The sequence below is a fragment of the Larimichthys crocea genome, chromosome XII, assembly GCF_000972845.2.
Source record: "Larimichthys crocea isolate SSNF chromosome XII, L_crocea_2.0, whole genome shotgun sequence".
NCBI lineage: Eukaryota > Metazoa > Chordata > Actinopteri > Sciaenidae > Larimichthys > Larimichthys crocea.
This window is the reverse complement of record NC_040022.1, coordinates 2,004,030-2,027,111: the sequence shown is the minus strand read 5'-3', so window position 1 is coordinate 2,027,111 and position 23,082 is coordinate 2,004,030. Positions and strand designations below refer to the sequence as shown.

The following is a 23,082-nucleotide window of genomic DNA, read 5'->3' as shown; positions in this document are numbered from 1 at the left end:
AAATCAGTGAAATAGTTGGTGGTGTGAGACTGTGAGATCGTACTCGGAGCATAAAGTTACATAGTGTGAGAACAGACAGAGACAGCATTCTCCTGATTACGAGTCAGCTGTTTTAGAAGCTGCCAAATAAAACCACAGTGTAGGCGACTATGAAGTAGACGATATTGAACTGTTTTTGGCATGATGCAGCAAAATACTGTAGCATGAGTGATCTGTAATTGGTGGGTTTGTACAGTCAACTCAGACTGTATTTCCAACACTGACAAGGACAGAGCAACAATATTGTCCAGCTCAGCATTGTGTTGCCGTACAGAGGGAACACAATGATGATGATGATACAAGGATGATGATGATACAGTGTCATTACCGTGACCTTTCTATAAGACACCTCACTTTTCTCTGCTTCGCATCACAGTGAGAAGGTTGAAAGACTTCTCGTACATTAGCAGTATACAGTAACCTGCTTTCAGCCTTGTATCTACAATCTGTGTATCCAAGAGCTCTGGGACCCACTGCAGATAAACTATAAGCCTGGAATATAGTTGTTTACAGTGAGTTCTCCTTCACGGGATCCCAGTAGCCTTGAAAAGTCAGAGCACATCTCACAAGTTCAGTTTTTCTAGTCATGGTAATGTTGGTCTGTTTGTTCCACACTGAAGAATCTGAACAGCTATTGAAGTAACCCACTCAGGATTATCTTCAGCGTCCCCCTTACCTTCATCATCAGATGTTCTTTGCTGTGTGTAATCTACACTGAGGCGTGGGCAAGATACCTATCATCATGGATTTAAATCCCACACATCTCTTGGTGTTCACATGTTACATATTTACATACTGTAGTTGTTTTTTGGACGGATTCTTAACTTTTTTATAAAGGTTATAAAGTTAGTGTATGTGTGTTGGTGTGGAAATGGATTGGTGGCTGTGAGTGTGATAATTTTTAGGGGATGTATGATTGAGCTATATTTATGGCAGGATAAATATTACTGGTATATGTATTGTGAATATCCATCTTTTTATCTTTTTATTTCATGTCATGCTGGTATGTGTATATCGTACAGTAGGTTGCTACGTCTGTACTGTTTGTGGTATGTTGATATGTGTTTTATGGTGCTGTAACCTAACCCTATCTCTAAGACAAATTTCTCCCTGGTGGAGACAAATAAAGAAACCTAACCTAACCTAATTATTAAGTGCATCTATAAAGACTGATTCCCAAGTGTTACTATGAGTTTTATGAATTTACTTTAGACATTTTCCCACCTGGTATGCAGTGGGATAGTATTGTCTAAATACAGATACTTCCTTTAGTTCTTCTATGTAGTACACTGTGTATACTATGTACTTCCTGGGATGGTGTGTTAATTTCGGTGATCATCATCATCATCATCATTTTACCGCTTTTTCTTCTTAGCGGCAACATTTGACTTCCAAAATATGAATATAAAACATATATGTAAGTTACATTTGTATACTGACAGCGTGAACACACTTATGTACTCAAAACAGTAAGCAAACGTGTGGAAGTTGGTGGATTTAAGAAAAAAAAAAGAGCTTACTTTCAGCATATTCCTCATGGAGCCAACTGGAAAAACATTCATGTCTGGTACACTTCTGATATTGGTAAGCCTGTTGAAGACAGTTCTGTTGGCCCCAAAGACAGCAGCTTGGTTCTGAAGACACTAACGGCTAAAGGGAAGTTGGAGTTGGTGCAAAGGAGTTGACGCTGATACCCTGCTTTGGATGTGGATTTCCAGTTATCTTATTAAAACAATATTTTATTCTGGAAAACATCCATTAAACCTGGCAGCTGGAGGCTGGACCAGGTGTGACTCACTCCATGTGAAGCTCTTGAACCTGTTAAATACTATTTCCAGCTCAAATATATTCATGAACTGATATCTGCGGAAGCAAAGAGACACTGACAGCTCAGTTAGGTGGAGGTGAGGTTTGAGTGGATGTCTTGTCGTCCAGCCTTCTTGAAATAATGCAAAATCCCTGTGAAGGTTTCCCAGACCACAAGGAGCAAAGTGAAATCAGAGCACCACATCCTGTCACTCTCTAGACTTCAAGTCATCCTCCACTGCTCGGTTAGGGATTCGCCTCTCTCTCTGTTCAGCTTCAAGTATATGCACGCTATGTTTGTTTGCAATAGCAAGAGAGGAGAGGAGGGCATCCGTCAAAGTCAAGGAAGGTGACAACTTCATGAGCAGCGATCAGGTTCAGTCACACACACAGGAGTCAAAAGCCAAAGTGCTGTTAAGTGCAGGGTTCACCTTTCCCAGTGCAAGGTACATAAAGACTCTCCATCTGGACTCGGCTGACAAACTAAACTCTCCTTCAGGCTGGAACCAGACTCACATGGCCTTTAAAACCCCCCTGCTGATTTGGCCTCTGTCTCTGTGCCCTTCTTTCATCTGTAATAACTCAACGATATCACACAGCAACACCGACGTGGACACTTCCCGCTCTCGTTAATCGCCTTTCCCTTCTTCTCTCAACACCACCCTGCTACGGTATCTTTCTCTTTCTCCACCTCTGTCACATCCCCTTCCTCTCCCTCCTTTTGTCACTCCTCCGTGACTGTCACTAATTCACTCTGTCACTCGTCACCTCCTTCTCTTCATGTCCTGGTTTCCTGCTCCATTTCCAGAGTGTCACCAGTGTAATACGAGAATGTCTCCGAGTCCTCTCTCTGCTCTCTAGCAACCTTATTTTTAACCTTGTCCCCTCTCTGTCCCCCCTTCTCTGTCTCCCTCTTCTTTTATTTTTCGCCCAACAGCCAAAGATGGCAATGAGCAGCATCCTCAACGCTGATGACATCAAGAAAGCTCTAGATGCATTTGCAGGTAAACCATTAACATGATGAGCTGCTCTCAGCTGTGTTTTGTCTCTAGTGGACCAAATGTGAGCTGGATCTGGTCCATGTGGTCAGATTTTGGGGGATAAGAACTGTGGATGATATGGGCTGAGAATGAACAGGCAAACTTTGGGCTGGTGTTGAAGACAAGTACCACTGGTTTTAGACAGGTTTGAGACAAGTAGTACTTGTAGACACAAAATTTTGATATACTGAATACTGAAATAGATAAGAATAGGGATTGGAAATTGGGAGATGTAGGTGGTTCCAAAAGTGAAAAAATCCAAGCTTTAACTGTGAGTCACGTAACGTCGTCTACATGGAAAAACTAATTTGAAATAGCTTCTTCCACTTTGCATCTCTATGTGTCTGCTGAACAAAGACACTGGCTGATAAAAAGTCATCATGTAAAACCCGATACTAATGAATATTTGGATTGTGCATATGTGTAGTATATGTTTGCATCTATAGCTCAGACAGACTCCATGACCTAGAACCGATGGGTCCTCTGGCAAACACATGTTCTCAATTTATAACTGTCACACTGTTAAATTACAATTACATTTTTCACCTTTGGGCCTCATCACCTAGATCAATGCAGGACAAACAATTTAAAGTAATGCACACTTACCTGTGTGTGCAGGATTTTAAGATGATTTTCTTTGGTGGTGTCTTTTTGACCTCTAACATAAAAATAAAGTACGCTGCGTGTCTGTGTGTGCATGCAGTTGCTGACTCCTTTGACTATAAGAAGTTTTTCGATATGGTGGGTCTGAAGGCCAAGTCTTCTGATGACGTGAAGAAGGTCTTCACGGTGCTGGACGCCGACAACAGCGGCTTCATAGAAGAGGAGGAGCTCAAGTGAGACAAACACGGACAGACACACACATACTGTATATAAACTCAAAAGATGCAAGACATGATCTTGTGTTTGGTGTTGTCTGACACAGATCAATTCTGCTTTTCTGTCCCTGCCTAGATACGTCCTGAAGGGTTTTGCCAAAGATGGCAGGGACCTGACAGACAAAGAAACCAAAGCATTTTTAACAGCAGCCGACAAGGATGGAGACGGCAAGATTGGAGTCGAGGGTAAACATCCGATTCCATTAGTGAGAGTGTCACAAAGTGACAAAAACAGACACGAAGAAACACGAATGTTGAGAGGAAATTTGAACACACACAGGCAGACTGTCTTCACTTGTGGCATTTAATTATTCGTCATTCATAAAGACTGCAGTTTCATTGGTGGTTCATTTTATATTTTGAATGTATTACTTTTCAAGGTCAGTGGGGTCTTCTTCCTGCACTGCAGTTGTTCTCTGTTTGACTTTCTATGCCAAAGAAGCAACATTTAAATTAGTCAGGTACCTTGGTGCAGGTGATTAGCATCGCCGTTTGACTGAAATTGTCCTCATCTGTCAAATTAACAGAACCACAAAGCATGTAGAATTTTAAGGAAGCTAAATATTTTCATCAGACACCCACACAGAGTATGCCAGAGCAGCTTAGTGCCTCTTATAAAACACATCTCCAGGTTTGTAATGTTTTCACGTCATCCAATAGTAGAACATGTAGGATTGTGCAACATTAACTCGATATGATGCATTTAACTCAAGTTAGGGTTAAGTTAAGGGTAAAAGAAAAAAAAGAGATAATGTTCAATGCCTATGATCAATAAAGATCTGCATCTACTGTTTCTCAAAGCTGACATATTGGTCCCACAGTCTAGAAAATAGAACACTGATAAATAGAGTTGTATCGTCTGCGTATGGTAAAACACGCAAAAGAGATTATTTGGATAAAATTAATAAACTGAGCCTTTTTTGTAGAACAAATGTCACAAGAAAAGGGCAAATAAAATAAAAGTCTGTGGTTTGTGCAATTGCAAAAATGTCAAACCTCCTTTCGTTTAGCAAAACGAAAAAAATATTCACCTATTTTGATCCCACATTTCCACCCAATCATTTTTGCACCGTGCCTAACTATAAATTGTGCACGCTCTATGTTACTGTTGAGCATTTTCCAACTTCATGCCAAAACTTTTCTACTTTAACTTTGAGGCTTGCATATAACTGAAAGCTGTGCATTTTTTACTTTTAGAAAATAACTTTTGTTTTCTCTTCCTCTCTTGCAGAGTTTACTTGCCTGGTGAAAGAATAAATAGTCACCTAGTGTGACTGACTAGCACTCCAAGATCACCTCCTAACAACCTCTACATCCCAACACCCGCTGGACCCCCCTTCTGCCCCAGCACCTACACCTCACCACCCCGCCCTGACTGACTCCCAGCCCATCACACAGCAGCAATTCCTGCTTCCCTTCTTCCTCACCCTCTCCCCCCACTACTGTCTTCGCTATGAGTGCAATGCCGCACTATAGAAAGTAAGCTGTGGTGTGTCACCCCACTCCACACACCTCCTCAAACCTCCCGCGGCTATATTCATCCTATTTATTTTATCCTTTTTATACAAACTGTTCTCGTTTGTGTTTATGTATAAATATAGAACATGCCTGCAGGAATAAATCTAACATTTTAACGCATAAAGTAGATATTTAAAGTAAGCAGAGAGTATAAGAGAACGACCCTTATTTCCTTTTGTATTTCTGACTTTACCCTCTTCATTTTCTTAGCCCACATTTCACTTTCCCTCTTTCTTTCTTCCCTTCTTTTCTTCTGTCTTCCTCTTCTCTCTTTCAATTTCACTTCTGGCACTGTGCCCTTCCTGCATTCGCTCTCCCCTCCCTGTGCCTCCTACACCATCACCAACATCCATCAATCTATCTATCCATCCATCCCTTTCTCCTCTGGTAATGAGCTGTTGTAAAACATACCAAAAGAAGAAAGAAGTCAAGCTGTGAAAGAATCAAATAAAATGAACAGAAAAACAAAGCCTCGAGAACACTGACTCACCGAGACTCTTCTGTTAATTCCTTCCTTTGATGTGACTGATTTTAAACTCTCAATCTGGCTCCCAACTTTTCTTCCTTTTCCTTCATTTCGCTGTCACTTACTCTTATCAAGCAGAACGAGTGAAGCATATCTTCAAAGCAGCCTAATAATGTATGAAAGGATGTACTTTAAAAAAGTAATAAGGGTAAAATTAATCCTTTAGTGTCATCTGTTCGTATTCATTAGCGTTGACTGTGTCGTTTTAAGCAGTGACAGGAGAGGAAGAAACTCTTGTTTTCTGTGCAGTCCATACTACATTGTGAATGCAACTTCGCTGCAAGAGAAAAGAGAGTCACATTATTCCACTTGCCAAAGAGTCTTTACTCAGAAGTGCCGTGCTAGTTTGACAGAACCATGCTGTCAAGCCATTAGCAGGATTGGATTCACACTGAGGTTCAATTTGGGTTAAGTATCCCCAGCGGAGGATCCAAACGGGCGACGCAGGAATCCTGATCTTCTTTAGTAGGCCATTTTACTGCCTGAGCAAATAAACATAGATCTGAAACTTTAAAGACTATCACTTAAAAGACGGAGAACAGGAACTGTTCGAGTTCTGTGTAGCTCGGACATTCAGATGAAAGACAAACGTCAGACTCTCTGTTTTGGTCCGTTCTCCATGCTCCCATCAGGAGCGTTTTGCCCACCAGGCTTTGTTAACCTACTCAGATTTGGTCAGATTTTCTTGGTTTATGAGTAAATAGTCTGCACCGGGTGTTTTATTTTGAAAAGTGACCAGATTCTCAGTGTCATTTCTTTGTCTGACTTCTGGGCCAGCTCGATCTGCTTGACATGGCTGATCACTTGGTCATGTGATCAGCTCCACCATCCGCATCACAGCCTGAAAGTTGATGGCACATCCGTGCATCCTCCATCAGAATTGGGCAGTATCTGGACCAGAATCTGGTGACAATTGGTGGGTTTGTTTCATTATGTTGCCAGGCAACTGCCAATCAAACCACACCCACATTATTGATGAAGCAGATCAGTTTTTGAATGAGTTGTCACATTTTATTATGTAATAACTAATTACATTGTTGGTCAATATTATCATCATGCCAGCAGCAAACAATGCCACCTGCTAATAAAGTGAAACACACTGGTTAAAGTAATGATGATACATGATACATGACGCCATAAAAATGGTTTTACATTATCTATGAATGCACTGCATTTTTCATTACATTTCTGATTCAGACTTTTTAATCCTAATTTTACAAGATAGTACATGATCTGCCAGAGGTTACGTGCTCCTTTTCTACAAGCCATTTTCCAAAATGAATTAGTAATGCAATTAATATTTATTAATGGAGTTAATTCAGTAGATCGTGTAGAGAAAAACGCCAGAGGTACAATACAATGACAATACTAAGCTAAAATACAAAATTATACAGTAGATGGCATCGTGTATATATCCCTGAGCTACAGATGACAGATCTTATATAGAAAGGTCAATTATGTTCTGAGCACTGATTCATAACTTTACACTATACGCCTATACACAGTGACCATTTATTTCCATTCATTCATATGCCAGAACCAATAAACCAAACATTTCAGAGAAGGAAAGAAAGACGATAAGATCATCATCAGAGTGATTCATTCTTAGTGTTTTACAAATCACAAAACCAGAGCCAATTTTGCAAAAAACTACGACAAAATGAATAGATGTTGGTTTAACAAGAAATATGCAGTCATGAATAGAAGTCAAACACAGAACATGGTCTCTACAATCAAACATAGTGGAGGTTCACGGATGTTCTGGGGTTGCTTTGCTGCTTCAGGCACTGGATGTCTTGACTGTGTGCATGCCGTTATAAAATCTGAAGACTACCAAAGAATTCTGGGGCACAATGTAAGGCCCAGTGTCTGAACGCTGGGTCTCTGTCAGAGATAATGGGTCTTACAGCAGTAAAGTGGCCACTAATGAGTCCAGATCTAAATCCTATAGATCACCCAAGGAGAGGAACCCATCAACTCTTAAAAAAAGAATCTCCAAAAGAAGAGTAGTCCAAAATCCAAGTACAGATGTATGAGAAACTCAATGATGGTCACAATAAAATGATTGATTTCTAAAGGGTGTGCTACCAAATATTTAGTTGAGGGTACCAATAATTTTGTCCAGGAGTTCTTCATGGATTATCTTAGATCTTTGTGTATTGTTCCAGTGGAAACAAAAGAAATAAACAAGAGAATACCAAAGCATTTGTGATTGCAACGATCTTCAGGGGAAAATTATGTGACAGAAATCCAAGGGTGCCCATATTTTTGGCCATGACTGTACCTACACAATCCGTGTGCGACCCTTTTCCAACTTTGTATGCAGAAGGACACTATGGCAAATATTGTATACTGAGAGGTATGAAAACATTAGTTGACAAAACTTAAGCTCCACTTACTCACTTCCCACCACAAATGCTGCTATTTCCAAGACCAAGAATGAACTGTCAAGCTCAATGAAAGCATCCGTTTAAGATGTTAAGATGTCATCATCGATTAAACCGCGGGGCCGATCTGTCGTCGGTGTGCGTCGGCTTCAGCTTAACTGTGGCAAATGGGTTTGTACCCCTTCAAAAACAAAAAGAAAAAAAAAAGAATAAATAAGAGAGAGAAATAAATGTTTTACGAAGAGAAAAAGACAGAGACAGAGCGGAGAAAACCAATATCAGAAATCATGGCCCTAAATAACATCTGTGAGCACAACAGTAAAGGTTATAACAAGGGAAATGAAAACTGCATTTCAACCTGTACAAGCATCATCTAGCAAACTGCTCACCTGAAGTGAGAGTGAGAGTAATAGTCATGGTTCCCAAATGGCTATAACAGAAATGGTTTCAGTACCAAACTGCACTTCAAACGCTAATGGAAGGAGAGCAATTTGGTGCCGTTTAGATCACTGCCCTCATGTGTTCTTCTCTGATTTAATGGCTTCATGATATACTTGAAAAAATATCATTAGTTTCTGTGGACGAGAACATAAGGGGCCTCCATTTAGGCATTTCACCACCTGTCTGCGCTTTCAAAGGCAGTGCCAGCGTTACATTAATCTTACCTCGGGAAAAGTTCTGGTTGTGATCCATGTGGTTTTGATCTCTGGAGAAAGAAAAAAAAAAGTGAGAAAGGTATGTGTAAGTGAATCCAAACCACAAAATGTAGACACATGCACTAATGGAGGCTCGTTCCTCTGCTCTCAGTCGGTCCTCCCACAAGGGAGCGGGAGGGAGTCCAGTTGACACAAAGTGCAAAATCACAAAGGGAGTAACAACAGCCGTGCATGAAGGAGACATTGAGGAAAATGCGTCAATGTCACGATGAAATGAATAAAATGAAATAGATACCCAGTGTTCAGTGTCGCTGAAAGCAGCACAAATCTCCATTATGAATACATTCAAGACTTTAGTAAACAATTCACGAAGGAGGAACTGCTCCATCAACTGAGATGTGAATAAATTGTTTACTGAATTTGAAATGAATGAGCAGTGTCTGGCAGATGGTGGAGCGCGATGAAGGCTGCATTGCGGGGAAGGCTTCGGGAAGGATCTACCATCCCTGCTCACTTACTGTCCCCTAATATACCAACCATTTGGAATATTAGTGCGATGTGATGACTTTCTTTGAAATCAATCGTTTATATAAAACAAATAATCACTTGTTAAGAGGGTAATTCATCACTTTACGCTTGTGCTTGTTAAATTCTCTCTGCATGCAGGAACAATGCTATTCAAACCACTGTGCGCTTGAATAGGTCCAAAGAGAAACACTGCAGCAGCCGACCTATGAAGCAGAGGTGGAAGTTTTTCAAGCCTGTAATTTCTTTTAGTATACATTACAATATGTAATCTACCTAGATCCTTTTAAAATCATAAGTCACTCTTGAGTAAGATGACAATTTTAATTATATTCAAACCTCTCTGGCTCTTCATTTCATAGCCAATAAGGCTATCAGCCGATTGCAATGAAAAACATAAATTACGGACAAAAAAGTCTCAAACACTGCGGCAGGCTCAGGTTTGGAGAGGTAACGCTGCATGAGCAGGAAGTCATTTAAGCACTGCAGATTTGTAAAAGCAGAAACCAAATTGGGTATTTTTAACACCAGTAGTTTTACTTGCAGTTGAGAATATTTAATTGATGTAACAGTGCTTCTACATGACCACAGATTTTCAGTACTGTTTCCACCACTGCTATTTAGTCACAAGGACTTCAAACAGGTCTTCAGTTTCAAGTTACAGCATGCCAAAACAAGAGAACAACCCCCACACACGCACACAACCTCCTCGCCCATACACCAACATCAGCAGCTGGAGCTTCCTCCTTGCATCCACCAGAAAGACGGATGTGGTGCCATTGAGAACAGCACTTTGCCGCAGTGCCCCTGCTGGACAGACTGGGGAATACCATCAAAGATTTAAACACCATATCTCATCAGAGCTGTCCCATAACATTTCTCCATCTTCACATACACAAACATGCAGGTATAAGTTTAGCTCAGTTTCTCCTATTTGAAACATTTATGACGCTAATGAAATACTTACATACGTAATATACAAACACCAACTAAAAAAGCTAAAGGCCCAGAGGTGTACAATAACACTTTCTAATAAGGCACCTTTTATGAATGGAAAGTTAATTACTTTATTAATAGCTAATGAATAATTTGCTGATGCTCCATCGGCTAGTGAAAAAGCCAATAATAAAAAGAAGTTTTGGTTTGCCATGTGGTAAAAACTGTTGATGGATTAAAACTATTCATTAATGACTTATTACCATTAATGATGCAGACTGGTTTGTGAGGAATGAATAAACAGATTAGCATTCATGAAAAGATAAACACCAACAAAAAGGATTTTCCACAACCTGGTAACCTGAAAGTTGTCCTTGTTAATGACTTATAGCTAAAGTATTTATGAATCAGTTAGCACCAAATAAAGTTCAATTAAATTAAATTACATTTTATTCACATAGCGCCAAAACATAACAGACTCATGACACTAAGAGACACAAAGAGCAGGTCTAGGCTGTGCCCTTTATAATATTATTTATAGTGACTTAACAATTCCCACCATGAGCGAACTCTTGGTGACAGTGGCAAGGAAAAACTTTAAGAGGCAAAAACCTCGAGCAGGTGGCTTTATAAAAGGTGCCTTTTTACAAAGGGAACCTCATATTTCAACAGAAATAAAAGGAAAGACTCATTCAATATTGCTAATCGTTGGATAGATAGAGAGAAATAATTGATCTGAGCTACACTGATCCATGAATCAAACATCTGACTGTTGGCCGTACCGTGTCTTCTGAACTAGCCTCGGCCCTTCTGTCATGACTCGCCAGTTGCCTCTCAGATTGTCTATTTGAAAACTGAGGTGGAGGTGGAGGTGCAGGGGGCGGCGCTCCGCCGTAGTTGCTGTTCCTTGATTGGTCGTACAGGCTACTCATGCTGCTGTTGCTGCTGCTGCTTCGGAGACTGAAATGACAGGAAAATACAACTGTTTTATTTGTTGAAGACGTATAGTGTGGTTGAATGTGCTTATTGTAAGTCGCTTTGGATGAAAATATTAAATAAATTCATGTAATATAATGTAAAATGTAATGTATATTAAATAAATTCATGTAATATAATGTAAAATGTAATGTATAGTATATATTTGTTTGCTTATTCTCCTTCACACATACATGATATTCCACTTAGACACAAAAAACATGACATAAGCATGTTTTGCCCTCTAAAATATATGAGATTTCACCTGTGTTCAGTGAGTTTCATCTCCATCAACATTCACATTGTGGGCATTTAGCTGTGGGATGTGTCCAAAGTGACTAAGGAAAGTTTTAGTTTAAAACCTCCCACTGATTTTCCTCACAGCTATGGGTCACCCACATATCTTAAATAGTTCATGTTATTATTCCAGGCCAGGAGTTTCATGCTGACCCCTTTTAAAAATGTTGAGCCCAAAAAACAATAAGGGCGACCTGGAGGAGATGCAAAATGTATTCTGTAACAGGATTGAAGGGAAACGTTTAGTCTTTTTAATTAATCTATTCTTAATGACTGTGGGTAAAGAATTAATCACAACCTCGACTCCAGAAAAGGGAATGCAGTGATTTACAAATGAATACGCTGGAAAAAATTAAGAAACCACTTCTTAACACTGAGGTACTGATGAGGTGACCACCTGAACCAAATCTTATCTAATGAGGCCGGGATGACTAATGAATCTAAATTTATTTAGAGTTTCAGTCCACCCTAAATCCACAATTTGCACCACAACCCAAGATGCCTTCAGTCCAGTTAGGGTTGTTAACTGCAGTACCTGGCTTTTTGCTGAGGTGTTATTGCCTGCACTTTTAGACTAAGGTAGCATAGACTCACCCCAAAGCTCCACAGTGATCTAAGTTATTATTGTATGGATTAAACTAAGAGGTATCCTGTGCCAATTAGTGAGCTTTAGAGGTGCCGATAATGAGATTTTGTCACTTTCAGACAAAACCTGGTTGGCTATAGCTTAACCTTTGTGGTGAACCGAACTTGTATTCTAAAATCAGAAAATTTCTTTATCAACCTGCTCTTAGCAAACTTTTTGAATATGTTGTATTGGATGTTTACCGATAGTTTGGAGGATCATCCATTGCTTCCACATAGGTGGCTGGAAACCATCCAGGACTGAAAACAAAAGAGCCAGAAAGTAAAGATGACATTTAGTGCATTAAGTGTTAATGTAGACACATTTAACTATTAATTAGTAAAGATAAATACATGTTTTAATGCAGTTTAAACAACCATTTGTTTGTTGAACATCTACATATGCATTCATGATCCCCAGAGGATGCATCCTCTAACTTCAAAGTCAAATATTTTGTTTTATGACCAGATACTTAAGTAATGATATTTTCATCAGCCTCAGCTTTTAGTTTATGTTTGACTTTGAATGGTTCCTTCAGCTTTCTGGGGAGGCCTTAGGAAGTCAGGTGACATAGTGTAAAGCATGTGTATGGTTGGAGGTCGCGGTGGATGAATGGGTCAGACATGAGGACTTTTACACAGGTGATTGCAACAAAAATACATGGTCAGGTACTTGATCATGGTTTGGATAAAAAAACGTTAACAAGGATTAGGGTTAGCCAGAAAGACCTGGAAAATATTATACTTATTTTATACATTGTAAAGAGGTTGGCATATTGACTTTGGCCTTTGTGCAGCCTTGCAGAGCTGCTAGTTTAGCTGTAAGATCTTAGCCTTGTTGTTCTTGTTTCGACTAATTTTCTTTTCTTTTTCCTTTACAGCAAACTGTTTCTCATATTGTTTTATTCCTGACAAATGTTGCTTCTAGAAATGTAAAATTCATCACCTCCTTCCCACCAGCTGATTTTTCCTGTGGAAAAGAATATGAAATCTGAAAATGTTTGTAAACCAGCTGAATACATTGACCTTCTGAATGATATCAGTGTTCAACAGAGAGTACAGCAGGCTGCCGTATATTTCACTTGAGCAACAGACATATTTACAATGGGTGCAGATGGTTGAGCAAGACAGACGGATACAACCGCATTCATACAGACAGTTACAGGGGAACATCACTCACCGCGGAGCACTGTCAGCACGGCCATACAGCCACCCGTTTTTGGGCTGTTGGACCAGCAGAGTGATCGTCTCTCCCTTGGAGAAGGGCAGCAGGGTGCGATTGGAGCTAATAGGTTGGTGGTCCGTGCGTGCCCTCATGACATCTCCTCTGCCGCCACCTCCCGAGCTAGAAATGCTTCCCTGGGGTGACGGTGCTGTGGGAGATGACAAATGAAACAGCACAAGCAAGCTGATAAACTCACAAAAACAATAAATAAATACGATTTATTTCTTTATACATTACAGCCCTCGTACTCATAACTCAGAAGGCTGGCAGAATACTAAGTATCTCACTCTATGCATAATTATTTTTGCTTGGATGGCAGGGGATGCAACTCACTAAAGAGGTTTTCTCTCTGGTGGGAATAAGTTGTGCCACTTTAGTGCTACACTCAACAAGCCTGCAATGTTTCAGAAGGACAAAGCGTAAGTGGAAAATGCTATTTAATATTCCAGAGATTGTTTATCGTCTGTTTGCGCATATATATATTCTCACTCCAGATAAGCAAGCCAAATTATTAGACAAACTTTCTGCAGGGGAAAGTTCAAGATAAAGGAGGTACGAAAGAACACAAGGTGAAAAGATATGAGGAGGGAGAGAAAGATGGAGGAGGACAAAAAAGTTAAAGAATGATGAAGTGGGTGGTGCAGCGGAGGCAAAGTGAACTCTTATTAACTCTTGCTTAAAATCTGTTCTGTTGCTTTTGAGGCATTGTGTTCTTATGGATGACGATGAATTGATATGATATCGTATCGTTTCCTAGATGCTGATATTTTTTGATTTATTGTCTGCGTCCAAACCAAGCAGCAATGTCCGTGACTGTGAAGTGAAGTGCGGAAAACTGCAGTTCCTCAAACGTCCACTTGAGGCTGGTTACAGAACATACGCCTTTATGTTAAAATGTCCGACTTCACAGCAGGAATAAACATGTTTACAGCCTGGTACGAAAAACAGTTTTAGTCTCTATAGATAATTTCCCTGTTCATGAGGGTGAATTTATATACAACTCACCTGTTCAGATTATATTAAGGTTTAAAATTATGCAGGATTAACAACAAGGCGGCTTTGATTGACAGTTAGGTGTCATTACAGATGGCTTGTTTGATACCCAGGCGTCATTCAACCTGCCTCAAGTCCGCCAATGATCCACATCTTTGCTGATTTTTAGATTAGCAGGGATGCGGTGGCGAGCACAGCCACAGATTTTGAGGTTTGTGACGTCACGGATACACTACCCATTCTTTATACTGTCAGTGGTTCAAACGTGGTGAAGTGACTCACCTCTTGATGGTATCCTTCCGAGGATCGGCTCCTCTCTGTTCCTTCTCATCTCATCCTCCCTCATCCCCGTCTGTAGAATACAAGAATACATACACAGGTACTTGACTGTTAGTCATCTGTGGAGTTGCTGTGTCATTATATTTTATCCTCTAAACACCAGAGAGTACCGCAGTCACAAATTCATATCAGAATAAACAGTAAACAAAAGCCCAGGAGTGAGTCAGTTAATGTCATCATTGGTGTTGGATCTCCTGTCTCTTACAATGAGTATATGTGACTCTGGAAGCACAACTCAGATATCAGTCTGAAAGTGGCTTACAGGCTTCACTCTGCTATAAGCGAGGATAAATCCCACGTCAAACCAAAACAAACACAGAATCCACGTTAATCCTCTGATTGTTATTACAGTAGGATGTGGGATCTGTGGGGTTCATTGGCACGTCACCTTCGGATGAGGAACAGACTGAAGCTGACAGGGTTTATCTCAGGGCTGCCTTTGTTGTTTGCTTGAATGGTAATTGCAGCCTTCATGCAAAGATATGGTTTAAGTTTGTGAATTATCCACGCTGTTAATCCTGCTGTAGAGATGTCTAAGGTGCGTTTATCCAAAAGATGTGTGAGGTTCAGATTTTGATTAAAGTTAGTGATTGGACAGGAAAAATACTTATAACTGTCTCACAATCACGTATTTCTTTTATTCCATCCTTCTATTTCGGGTTTAATCCCCTTCAGAAAGCTTATTATGCCTCATGCCTGAGGTGTGATTCACTCTGATGGTTTTAAATTTAATCTCCAGCCAGCAGAGGGCACCCTGGTAACAAAAATATGACTGCAATAACTCACTTTATTCTCTCTGACACACTGTGTCTGTGTTATCCATCTCACTGCAGATAACATCCAGCTCCATCGCAATATGCTTTCTTATCTAATATTTGCTCTATGGATTCAGATAATCAGACACTATAAAACAAAAGTTTCGGCTCAAATCCTGTTGTGCATTTCAAAAGATATTTGCTCAAACGGATCGTGTGGAGCTTCCCTCAGTTCACACAGGATTATATCTCACACCGGCAGCACACTCTTTGTGTTTTGAGAGATTCGAATGCGATCCATCTCCGACCCTGCTTGAATAATTCAGTGAACACAGCTGATTTCTGTACACTCACAGAGCTGTACACAGAAGAGCTTCGTCTGGCCTCTGGCTGTCTGGTGGCGTTGACTTCGTCCGTCCAGTCATTGGTTCTCTGCTGGAGGGAACCTACTGTCTGCACACAAGCAAACACAAATGCATTTTTACAAATCCATGTGAAGCTTTAACATGAATTACGAGCTTACGGCAGCTCATGTCGATGCAGAAAGATACACAGTGTATGCTCAGTGCTGCACTACAAACAGTGTGCGTCATTTATGGCTAACTCTTGATAAATTTCATCAGCACACAGTTTCTATTAGACTTCCATCTCTTTGTGTTTGTGATGCTCAAATCTGTTGGAGCCAGACATCCATCCATCTGTGACTGCTTATCTTTATCAGGGTTCCGGGAGGCTGGAGCCAATCTATCCCAGTTGGCATGAGGCGAGAGGTGAAGTACACGCTGGACAAACTGTTATTTCATCACATGGCCAGTGAATATTTTGGACAGACTAAGACGAAGACTATTTAGAAAACCTGTCTACAGATAGTTTATAGAGTCTTTGTCACGTTTCAACAGCTTATACTAGATTCAGCAATCTCTGATCACCACAGTGATTAATTGTTACATATAGACTGGATAACCTGCTGAACATCTACAGTAGAAATAAACTGCAGAATCTGTAGTGGATGTCCAGATAAAAAAACATAACACACATCTGTACTGTATAGTTCAGCATTGTCATATATGTGAATATTAGTCTAGTTATATCTGTATCATGCACTCTGTTAACTTATTAATTGCACTTTATCTGCACACAATCTCTACATATTATGCCTTCACACTACTGTAAATACTGCATTAACTGTATATATTGCACTTCGATTTTGCACTTCTGATTAGATGCTAAACTGCATTTCGTTGCCTTGTTTTTATACATGCGTAATGACAAAAAAGTTGAATCTAATCTAATCTAATAAAGTGTTACCCAAAACGTCTTAGCAAGGCCAGATCTTGACTTTCTATCTGACACCTTTGACTTTTTTTCTCTTCATTTTGACTTTTCACCTTTCTATGAACTGTTTTCACAACTACCTGTTTCATTTAAATATATTAGATCATTTGTCCGTGTTCATCTGGGAAATCCTTTAGCACCATGCACACTTCAAACAGCCTCCCTTCACATGGGGGCAGTGTACGATGGTTTGAGGTCATATCAATTGTATTGACATTGTTATCTCCAGTAGATTTAGCAAACATCATGTAGCAAGTATAAGTATAAAAAGGCAAAAGTGACGGTTTAAATATATTTGATGGAGGGGTGTGTACACAGAGTTAAACAAACATGTGTCAGTCCTGAACCACAGATACAGTTACGGTCTCAAAGGGCTCGGCTTTACGGGGCTGGGTTTAGTGTCTCAGTAAAATGTGGCAAGTCAAGTGTTGTGATAAAACAGGAGTCCAGAGTTCAAACAGACAACGTGTTAATGAGACATCAGTCCAATCTCTACCTCTGCATATATAAATGAGAGGCCGCTTATCTGCGGTTGATCCTCGTTAAAAAGGATGGGAATATCCCCGCCGCGTAAAGTGTCACATAATTATTAAACATTATTGTAAAGTCTCTTTCAAAGTGCTCCTTGTTATTATCTTACTGACGTTCATTGCAATAAAGACAACTCATTTGGCACCTGTAGACAGTACAAGCCAGAACAAGCCAGGAAATATATAAAATATCCAATTCACAGATGCTGTTTGAAGTAAGTTTTATACCTTATCCATGAGGTTGGCAATGGTTTGTAGCAGGCCGCAGTGTTTCTCAGCCAGGAAGCGGTGTCGTCTCTCCTCCTCTTGTAAAGCCTCCTCATGGCTCCTTCTGAGGAACTGTACGTACTCGCTACAATCCTGAGGATGCACATATTTGACAGTATATATGTATTATACAAGGTCATTTTTCCTCCAGGCTGCAGAAAGAGAGAGAAACACACAAACCTGGTTGGCTCCTCTCCTCAGCTGTCTATCCAGAGCTACCGCCTGGTTGTGGACTTCCGTCTCATAGTACCTCCTGCTGCCCTGCATGACGGAGAATTCACATCACGTCTGTGTGAAATCATTTCAGTCAAGCCAGGTACTGTGAGCCAACGTCAGGTCAAAATTAGCAATTCACTGGGAATGATGATGGAGACGTTTTCCCATTAATTCTAATGGCTTCCTCAGTTCTAATGACGGATTGTGATTTTTTATGGTCTAGGAGGTAAGTGAGCGATAAATCAATATATTCATTCATCAGATAGCTCACTCCATTCCTGTAATAACCTACGGTTATTAGATTTCCTTCCCTGAAAATCATGATGCAATAACAGCTTGTTATGAGTCCCCTTTGTGACCTTTGCTTTGGCCCTCACTCACTGCTAAGTAATCTCTGTCCAGTTGAACGTTCTTGTCCATCGCCTGAAGAACCTCCACGCTGAACCAGTGGAACTGGACGGAGATAAACAAAACCAAATTAAACACACGAGGAAATGGAGCACATGAGAGTTTGATCATACTCTGAGGCTGTGATTGGTTTATTGTTGATGTAACTTACGACTCCCTTCAGCTCCGTGGTGAGCATTCTTTGGTTCTCAGAGATCCGGATCAGGACGTCGCCTGACAGACAAGAGCATGACATGTTACATCATATTACTTCATATATTACTAATAAACAATCGAATGACATCATTCAATATAATACATGTCATGTTAAAGCAACAAGCAGCTGGGCTGACTGCTGTTGGACTAGTAGTATAATAGCAGATAGACTAATATATCTGCTATTATATCATTGCATAAGAAGAGGACACAAGCAGATGGCTTAATTAATGAGCATCGTGCTTTAATATATTATATATTAATATATTATCTTTTTTCTATGTGTATGTTTACTAGGCTATTTCTACTTTTATTAATCCAGCTTCATTGTTATTGTGTAGACTAATTTAATCTTACAATACCTTTCATCTATGCTCAAGTTTATGAACTATGATGATGTTTATGGAAACTCATAGTTTTCACATTTGTAGTTAAACTGCTAGAAAACAGGCAGAGCGGGGATCCAAACATCAGTTTTAGTCATGGGTTTTCTTCTTTAGTGTCTCCTGTTTTATTTTGTAAACCTCCCCTCTCCACGTGTCTTTAACTCCACTTCCCGCTGTTATTGCGCTCCCTGCCAGTTTTGATTGTCGGTCCCACCCTGATTAGTTTCCTCTGTATCTTGTTATCTTGCCTTCACTTGCGTATTTAGTCTGCGTCAGTGTTCCAGAGAGATCCCTCGTGTTTTTTTTGACTCGGCCTTTGTTTTCTTGAACCTTACCCATTTTATGGATCTTGGACTTTGCTTGTTCTCTAGTATCAACCATCCCCTGGCTCATGCTGCATTTGTTCATTGATATTGTTCAGCACCAGTCTGGTCTGTGTTTGAGTCCCATTACTTGTGTTCTTGGTTACCCTGCTTGATATTTGTGACAGTTTTTTTTATCCTACTGTGACATTATATTGTAGAAATGTTGAACTTTGGTCTTTGAAATGCTTGCTGGGATTCATTTCCTCTCTGGGGGAACTCTACAGTACGGGTACAATAATGATCGGGTTTGGATAATATCTTCAAGTGCAGACACTAAAGCGAACACGACTCCCCTTTAAGAGTGGCTGGGTTAAGTGAGCGGAGCACGGCCCGCTGCCTGTCATCATCTATTATTCATGTTGTCTGCTGGCATCTGATACCCACTCTGCCAACACTCAAACACTGGCTTTAAAACAAATGCAAACATACATGGTGTTGCAACAAAACTTTGAGTTCAAAATCTAATTGCATGTTCTTGATTTGACCTGAGATCAGCTCACTCAAAGTCTTTTAGTCTTTATAAGAGTTGACTGTTATAGATCTCCCTCCAAAAAAAGATGTTAATCACGCACACCTACGTCACATCTACTTGTGAAAAGAGTCATAAAGTGCAACCTGAGGATAAACTTTGGTCTTCATGATAGCAGACGGTATAATTAGTTTTATTATGTCCATAAACTAATCCAAAACACAATGCTCACATCTTGGAGGCAGAAAATTCCTTTGTGTTTACAGTCAGTATTTATGATGTTGCACACATACCTATGGAGCGTGAGGACGCGGTGTGGAGAGCTCTCTCTCCGATCTTTGAAAGTGCACTGAAGTATGCCTCACTTGTTGCCGCAAGAGCTGAAACACACATAAACATAATCGGCTTTTAAAATGCAAATTTATTTGATTTGCTGCCCTGGCATAAAAACAGAGCGAATAATTATAAAAAATGGAAATCAACAGGAGATAATTCAAATTAGCATACACATAAATATCTCTCTGTAATTATTTGGAGTGAAATCAGTGTTTTTTTGGGTGAGCATTAACACTACTCAAGCTACATTTTGTTTCCACTTCAGCTTAACTTATATACACCTTAATGTATACATTTTGATGGACTGACATCTTGGTAATTTAGTTTGTTATAAACAAAAAATAAGGTAGTGACTAAATACAACGAAAGAGTATCATCGCAGCCAAACGGCAACCTCCGAGGCTGTGAAGTTATGACAAAAACTGCAGTTCCTCAAACGTCCACTTGAGGCTGGATACAGACCAAGTCAGTCTCCATAAGTCAAACTTCACAGCAGAAATAAACATTATTACAGCCTGGTACAAAAAACAGTTTTGGTCTCTATAGATAATTTCCGCGTTCATGACAACTGTACTGAGGGTGAATTTATATACAATTCACCTGTTCAAGTTATATTAAGACTTAAAGTTATGCAGAATTAACAGCGTGGCTGTTGTTACAGGGCCGCCAATTGTCCAAGTTTTAAATGAAGAAGCAGGACTGCCAACATAACGGCGGCCAGTGCCCCAGATTTTGATCTACAGACTGGATCTCCGGGAAAAAAAATCAGTGACGTCACTCATACGCTGTTCGTTTTTTATACTCTCAGTGATCTCAGCTTATGACTCAAATTGAATTTATGATTCGGTGTGGTTCCTTTGAAATTCCATTGTAAATGAACTTATTATATCAATTTCAAAGTAATTATTAACGCATGCCTGATAGGAAGTTACACGAATAACCCAGTTAGAACATACACCTCTCTCTGGTTACAGTTTTCTGCCTTTGTGTGGCAGTATATGTCAAACATGGGTCAAATTAATGTGATCTCATCTTCAGCCTGGTGTTGACTGAGTAGAGGAGAAGATTCTGTTTTTTTTTCACATAGCTGACACTAACCAACCAAACAGACGTTGCCTGAGGCTGTCGGATTAATGGATTCTAATAAGAAACACCAGCGTGGATGCGAGAGTCAGAACAGCATCCATCTTCTATTTGAAAAATAGATCTTCTTGTTTATTTAGAAGGAGAAGCCACGTCAAAAGGATCTAAACAGACTCTAAGTTACATTAGTCCTTACATTGAGCTCATCAACATGTCAAGAAGTTATTGCTTTACCCTGAACACACAGAGGAAACGTACAGCCTCTGCACAGGTGGCAACCAGAGGCATCATAATCTGTATTTTATTGTCTGCAGAGCTTTTTGCTGCAGTGGGGCTACTAATCAGCTGTCGATGACGCATTGCTCTATTCAACACCTATAATGTAATATAACATAAACACATCAAACGGCTTCTGTAGCTTCATTTATATTACTGCATTTTAAATGCGTTTCACATTGAGCGCACTGCACAGGGATTAGAGGTGATTATGATGTGGGTAATTAAGACATAAAATATATGGGGCTAGACACAATTACTCTATGTTCAGATTCAAATTAAAGTTAATCCTGGCTCACGAGCATGGAAATGAATCCAGAACTGTTAGGCTAAGACTACATTTAATATCCTAAATCTCTGCCCCTGTATGATAAATTCAAATATAGTCACGGGGCCTTGTTTGTCTGCTCCCAATGTACTCATAACAACCTCTGCCGGCCTCGGTTACAGGCCAGTAGCCAAGGCTGTAATAGTGCCAGGACATTCCCAAAGCATATGGACTTTGGAATCAGGTGTACGGAAGCAGATGTATAAACGTAGGTGTGTAAAATTTCAACACAAATGACTTAAAAGTGAGAAATTCTCATTAGCAGATAGTTGTTGTTTTTTTTCTTACTCTGGAAAGCTTGCATGTAGCTGTTCCCCAGTGAAACCAGTCTCTGAAGGCTTGGGTTGAACTCTTCCATTAAGTTCTGTTTGGGAAACACACACACATACACACACATATATAAATATATATATATACACCACAGTCTGTTGAATTTTGGAAGTCAGATAAACTTTAAGACCCACCTAAAGGAGAATCAATAAACCCCATCTTTAATTTATTCTGTATTTATGAGCACAAACTTCCCACAAACACAGACAGCCTAAGACTCAAATCTCTGATGTTATCAAGCAAAGGACGTACTCCCTGAATCTGAAACTGACATTCACATCATATGTGCTTGGCAGAAATGACATTAAAAAGTTGAACTGTTTCCCTTCAATCTCCAGAAACTGCCTCAGCTATCTCTGGTGGAGAAATCACAATACAGGTCACGCTTACAAGATCTCTTACTCATGCGGTTATTTGTTGTCTCACAGGTAAGTTTGTTGTCTAATTTGAGCCACCAACCCCACGCACATAGTATCTGTTACTTACCGAGTAAATCCCCAAGGTGGAGCGGTGCAGCTGATCACTATTTATCCCCGACATGTTTATATCCAGAGTGGTGCAACTGTCGATGAAACCTGGAGAGGGGTCTGCAGATTTTAAATCATCCAGCAAATGTAGCAAAGGCTCTGTGAGAGAAGACAGCTAACTTAGTGAACTGGATGTGGTGTTGAGGAGAGGAGGCAGCTCAGTGTGTTGGTAATCGACACCACTGTGGCCTGAGAAAGACTGGAGTAAATAATTAAACATGGCTCCTCCATAAAACACACTGACACATGCTGTAAACCCTGACTGTCTGGGCGTGTGTGTGTCTGAGTGTGTATACTTACCATATTGTATGCAAAGCACTAAGGACTAAGATCTGTACAATGCATGAGTGCCAAAAACGGCAGTTCCTCAAACAACCACTCAAGGCTGGCTCCAGAAGTGAGTCAGTCTCCATAAGTCCCCATGTTCAAATGTCCAACTTCACAGCAGGAATAAACATACACATAACAACTGTACTGAGGGTGAATTTATATAAAACTCACCTGTTCAAATT

The 23,082-nt window shown here is 40.0% G+C and overlaps 2 protein-coding genes across 5 annotated transcripts in view; one reads left to right on the top strand and one right to left on the bottom strand.

The window, feature by feature from the left end:
• pvalb6 (parvalbumin 6) overlaps window positions 1-5,462 on the top strand; it is a 44,936-nt gene extending 39,474 nt beyond the window's left edge. For all 3 annotated transcript variants that reach the window (XM_010735864.3, XM_019265984.2, XM_010735865.3), the window contains exons 2-5: window positions 2,783-2,849; window positions 3,589-3,721; window positions 3,840-3,949; window positions 4,995-5,462. In XM_010735864.3, the coding sequence (XP_010734166.1) occupies window positions 2,789-2,849; window positions 3,589-3,721; window positions 3,840-3,949; window positions 4,995-5,020 (330 nt within the window). In that variant the 5' untranslated portion in view covers window positions 2,783-2,788 and the 3' untranslated portion in view covers window positions 5,021-5,462. The remainder of the gene's footprint in view (window positions 1-2,782; window positions 2,850-3,588; window positions 3,722-3,839; window positions 3,950-4,994) is intronic.
• Window positions 5,463-6,115: 653 nt separating this feature from the next.
• Window positions 6,116-22,907, bottom strand: baiap2l2a (BAR/IMD domain containing adaptor protein 2 like 2a). 2 transcript variants are annotated; one of them, XM_010735866.3, is made up of 14 exons: window positions 22,530-22,907; window positions 22,002-22,077; window positions 19,984-20,070; window positions 18,427-18,488; window positions 18,249-18,320; window positions 17,832-17,912; window positions 17,613-17,744; window positions 15,874-15,972; window positions 14,708-14,777; window positions 13,388-13,580; window positions 12,412-12,468; window positions 11,094-11,271; window positions 8,860-8,900; window positions 6,116-8,375 (listed from the first exon to the last, which is right to left on the bottom strand). In XM_010735866.3, the coding sequence occupies exons 1-14, from the start codon at window positions 22,581-22,583 to the stop codon at window positions 8,297-8,299; spliced, it is 1,281 nt and encodes a 426-aa protein (XP_010734168.3). In that variant the 5' UTR covers window positions 22,584-22,907; the 3' UTR covers window positions 6,116-8,296. The 2 variants fall into 2 exon arrangements, with proteins under 2 accessions (XP_010734168.3, XP_027140511.1); XM_027284710.1 differs by lacking the exon at window positions 6,116-8,375 and adding an exon at window positions 10,070-10,194.
• Window positions 22,908-23,082: the final 175 nt, after the last annotated feature.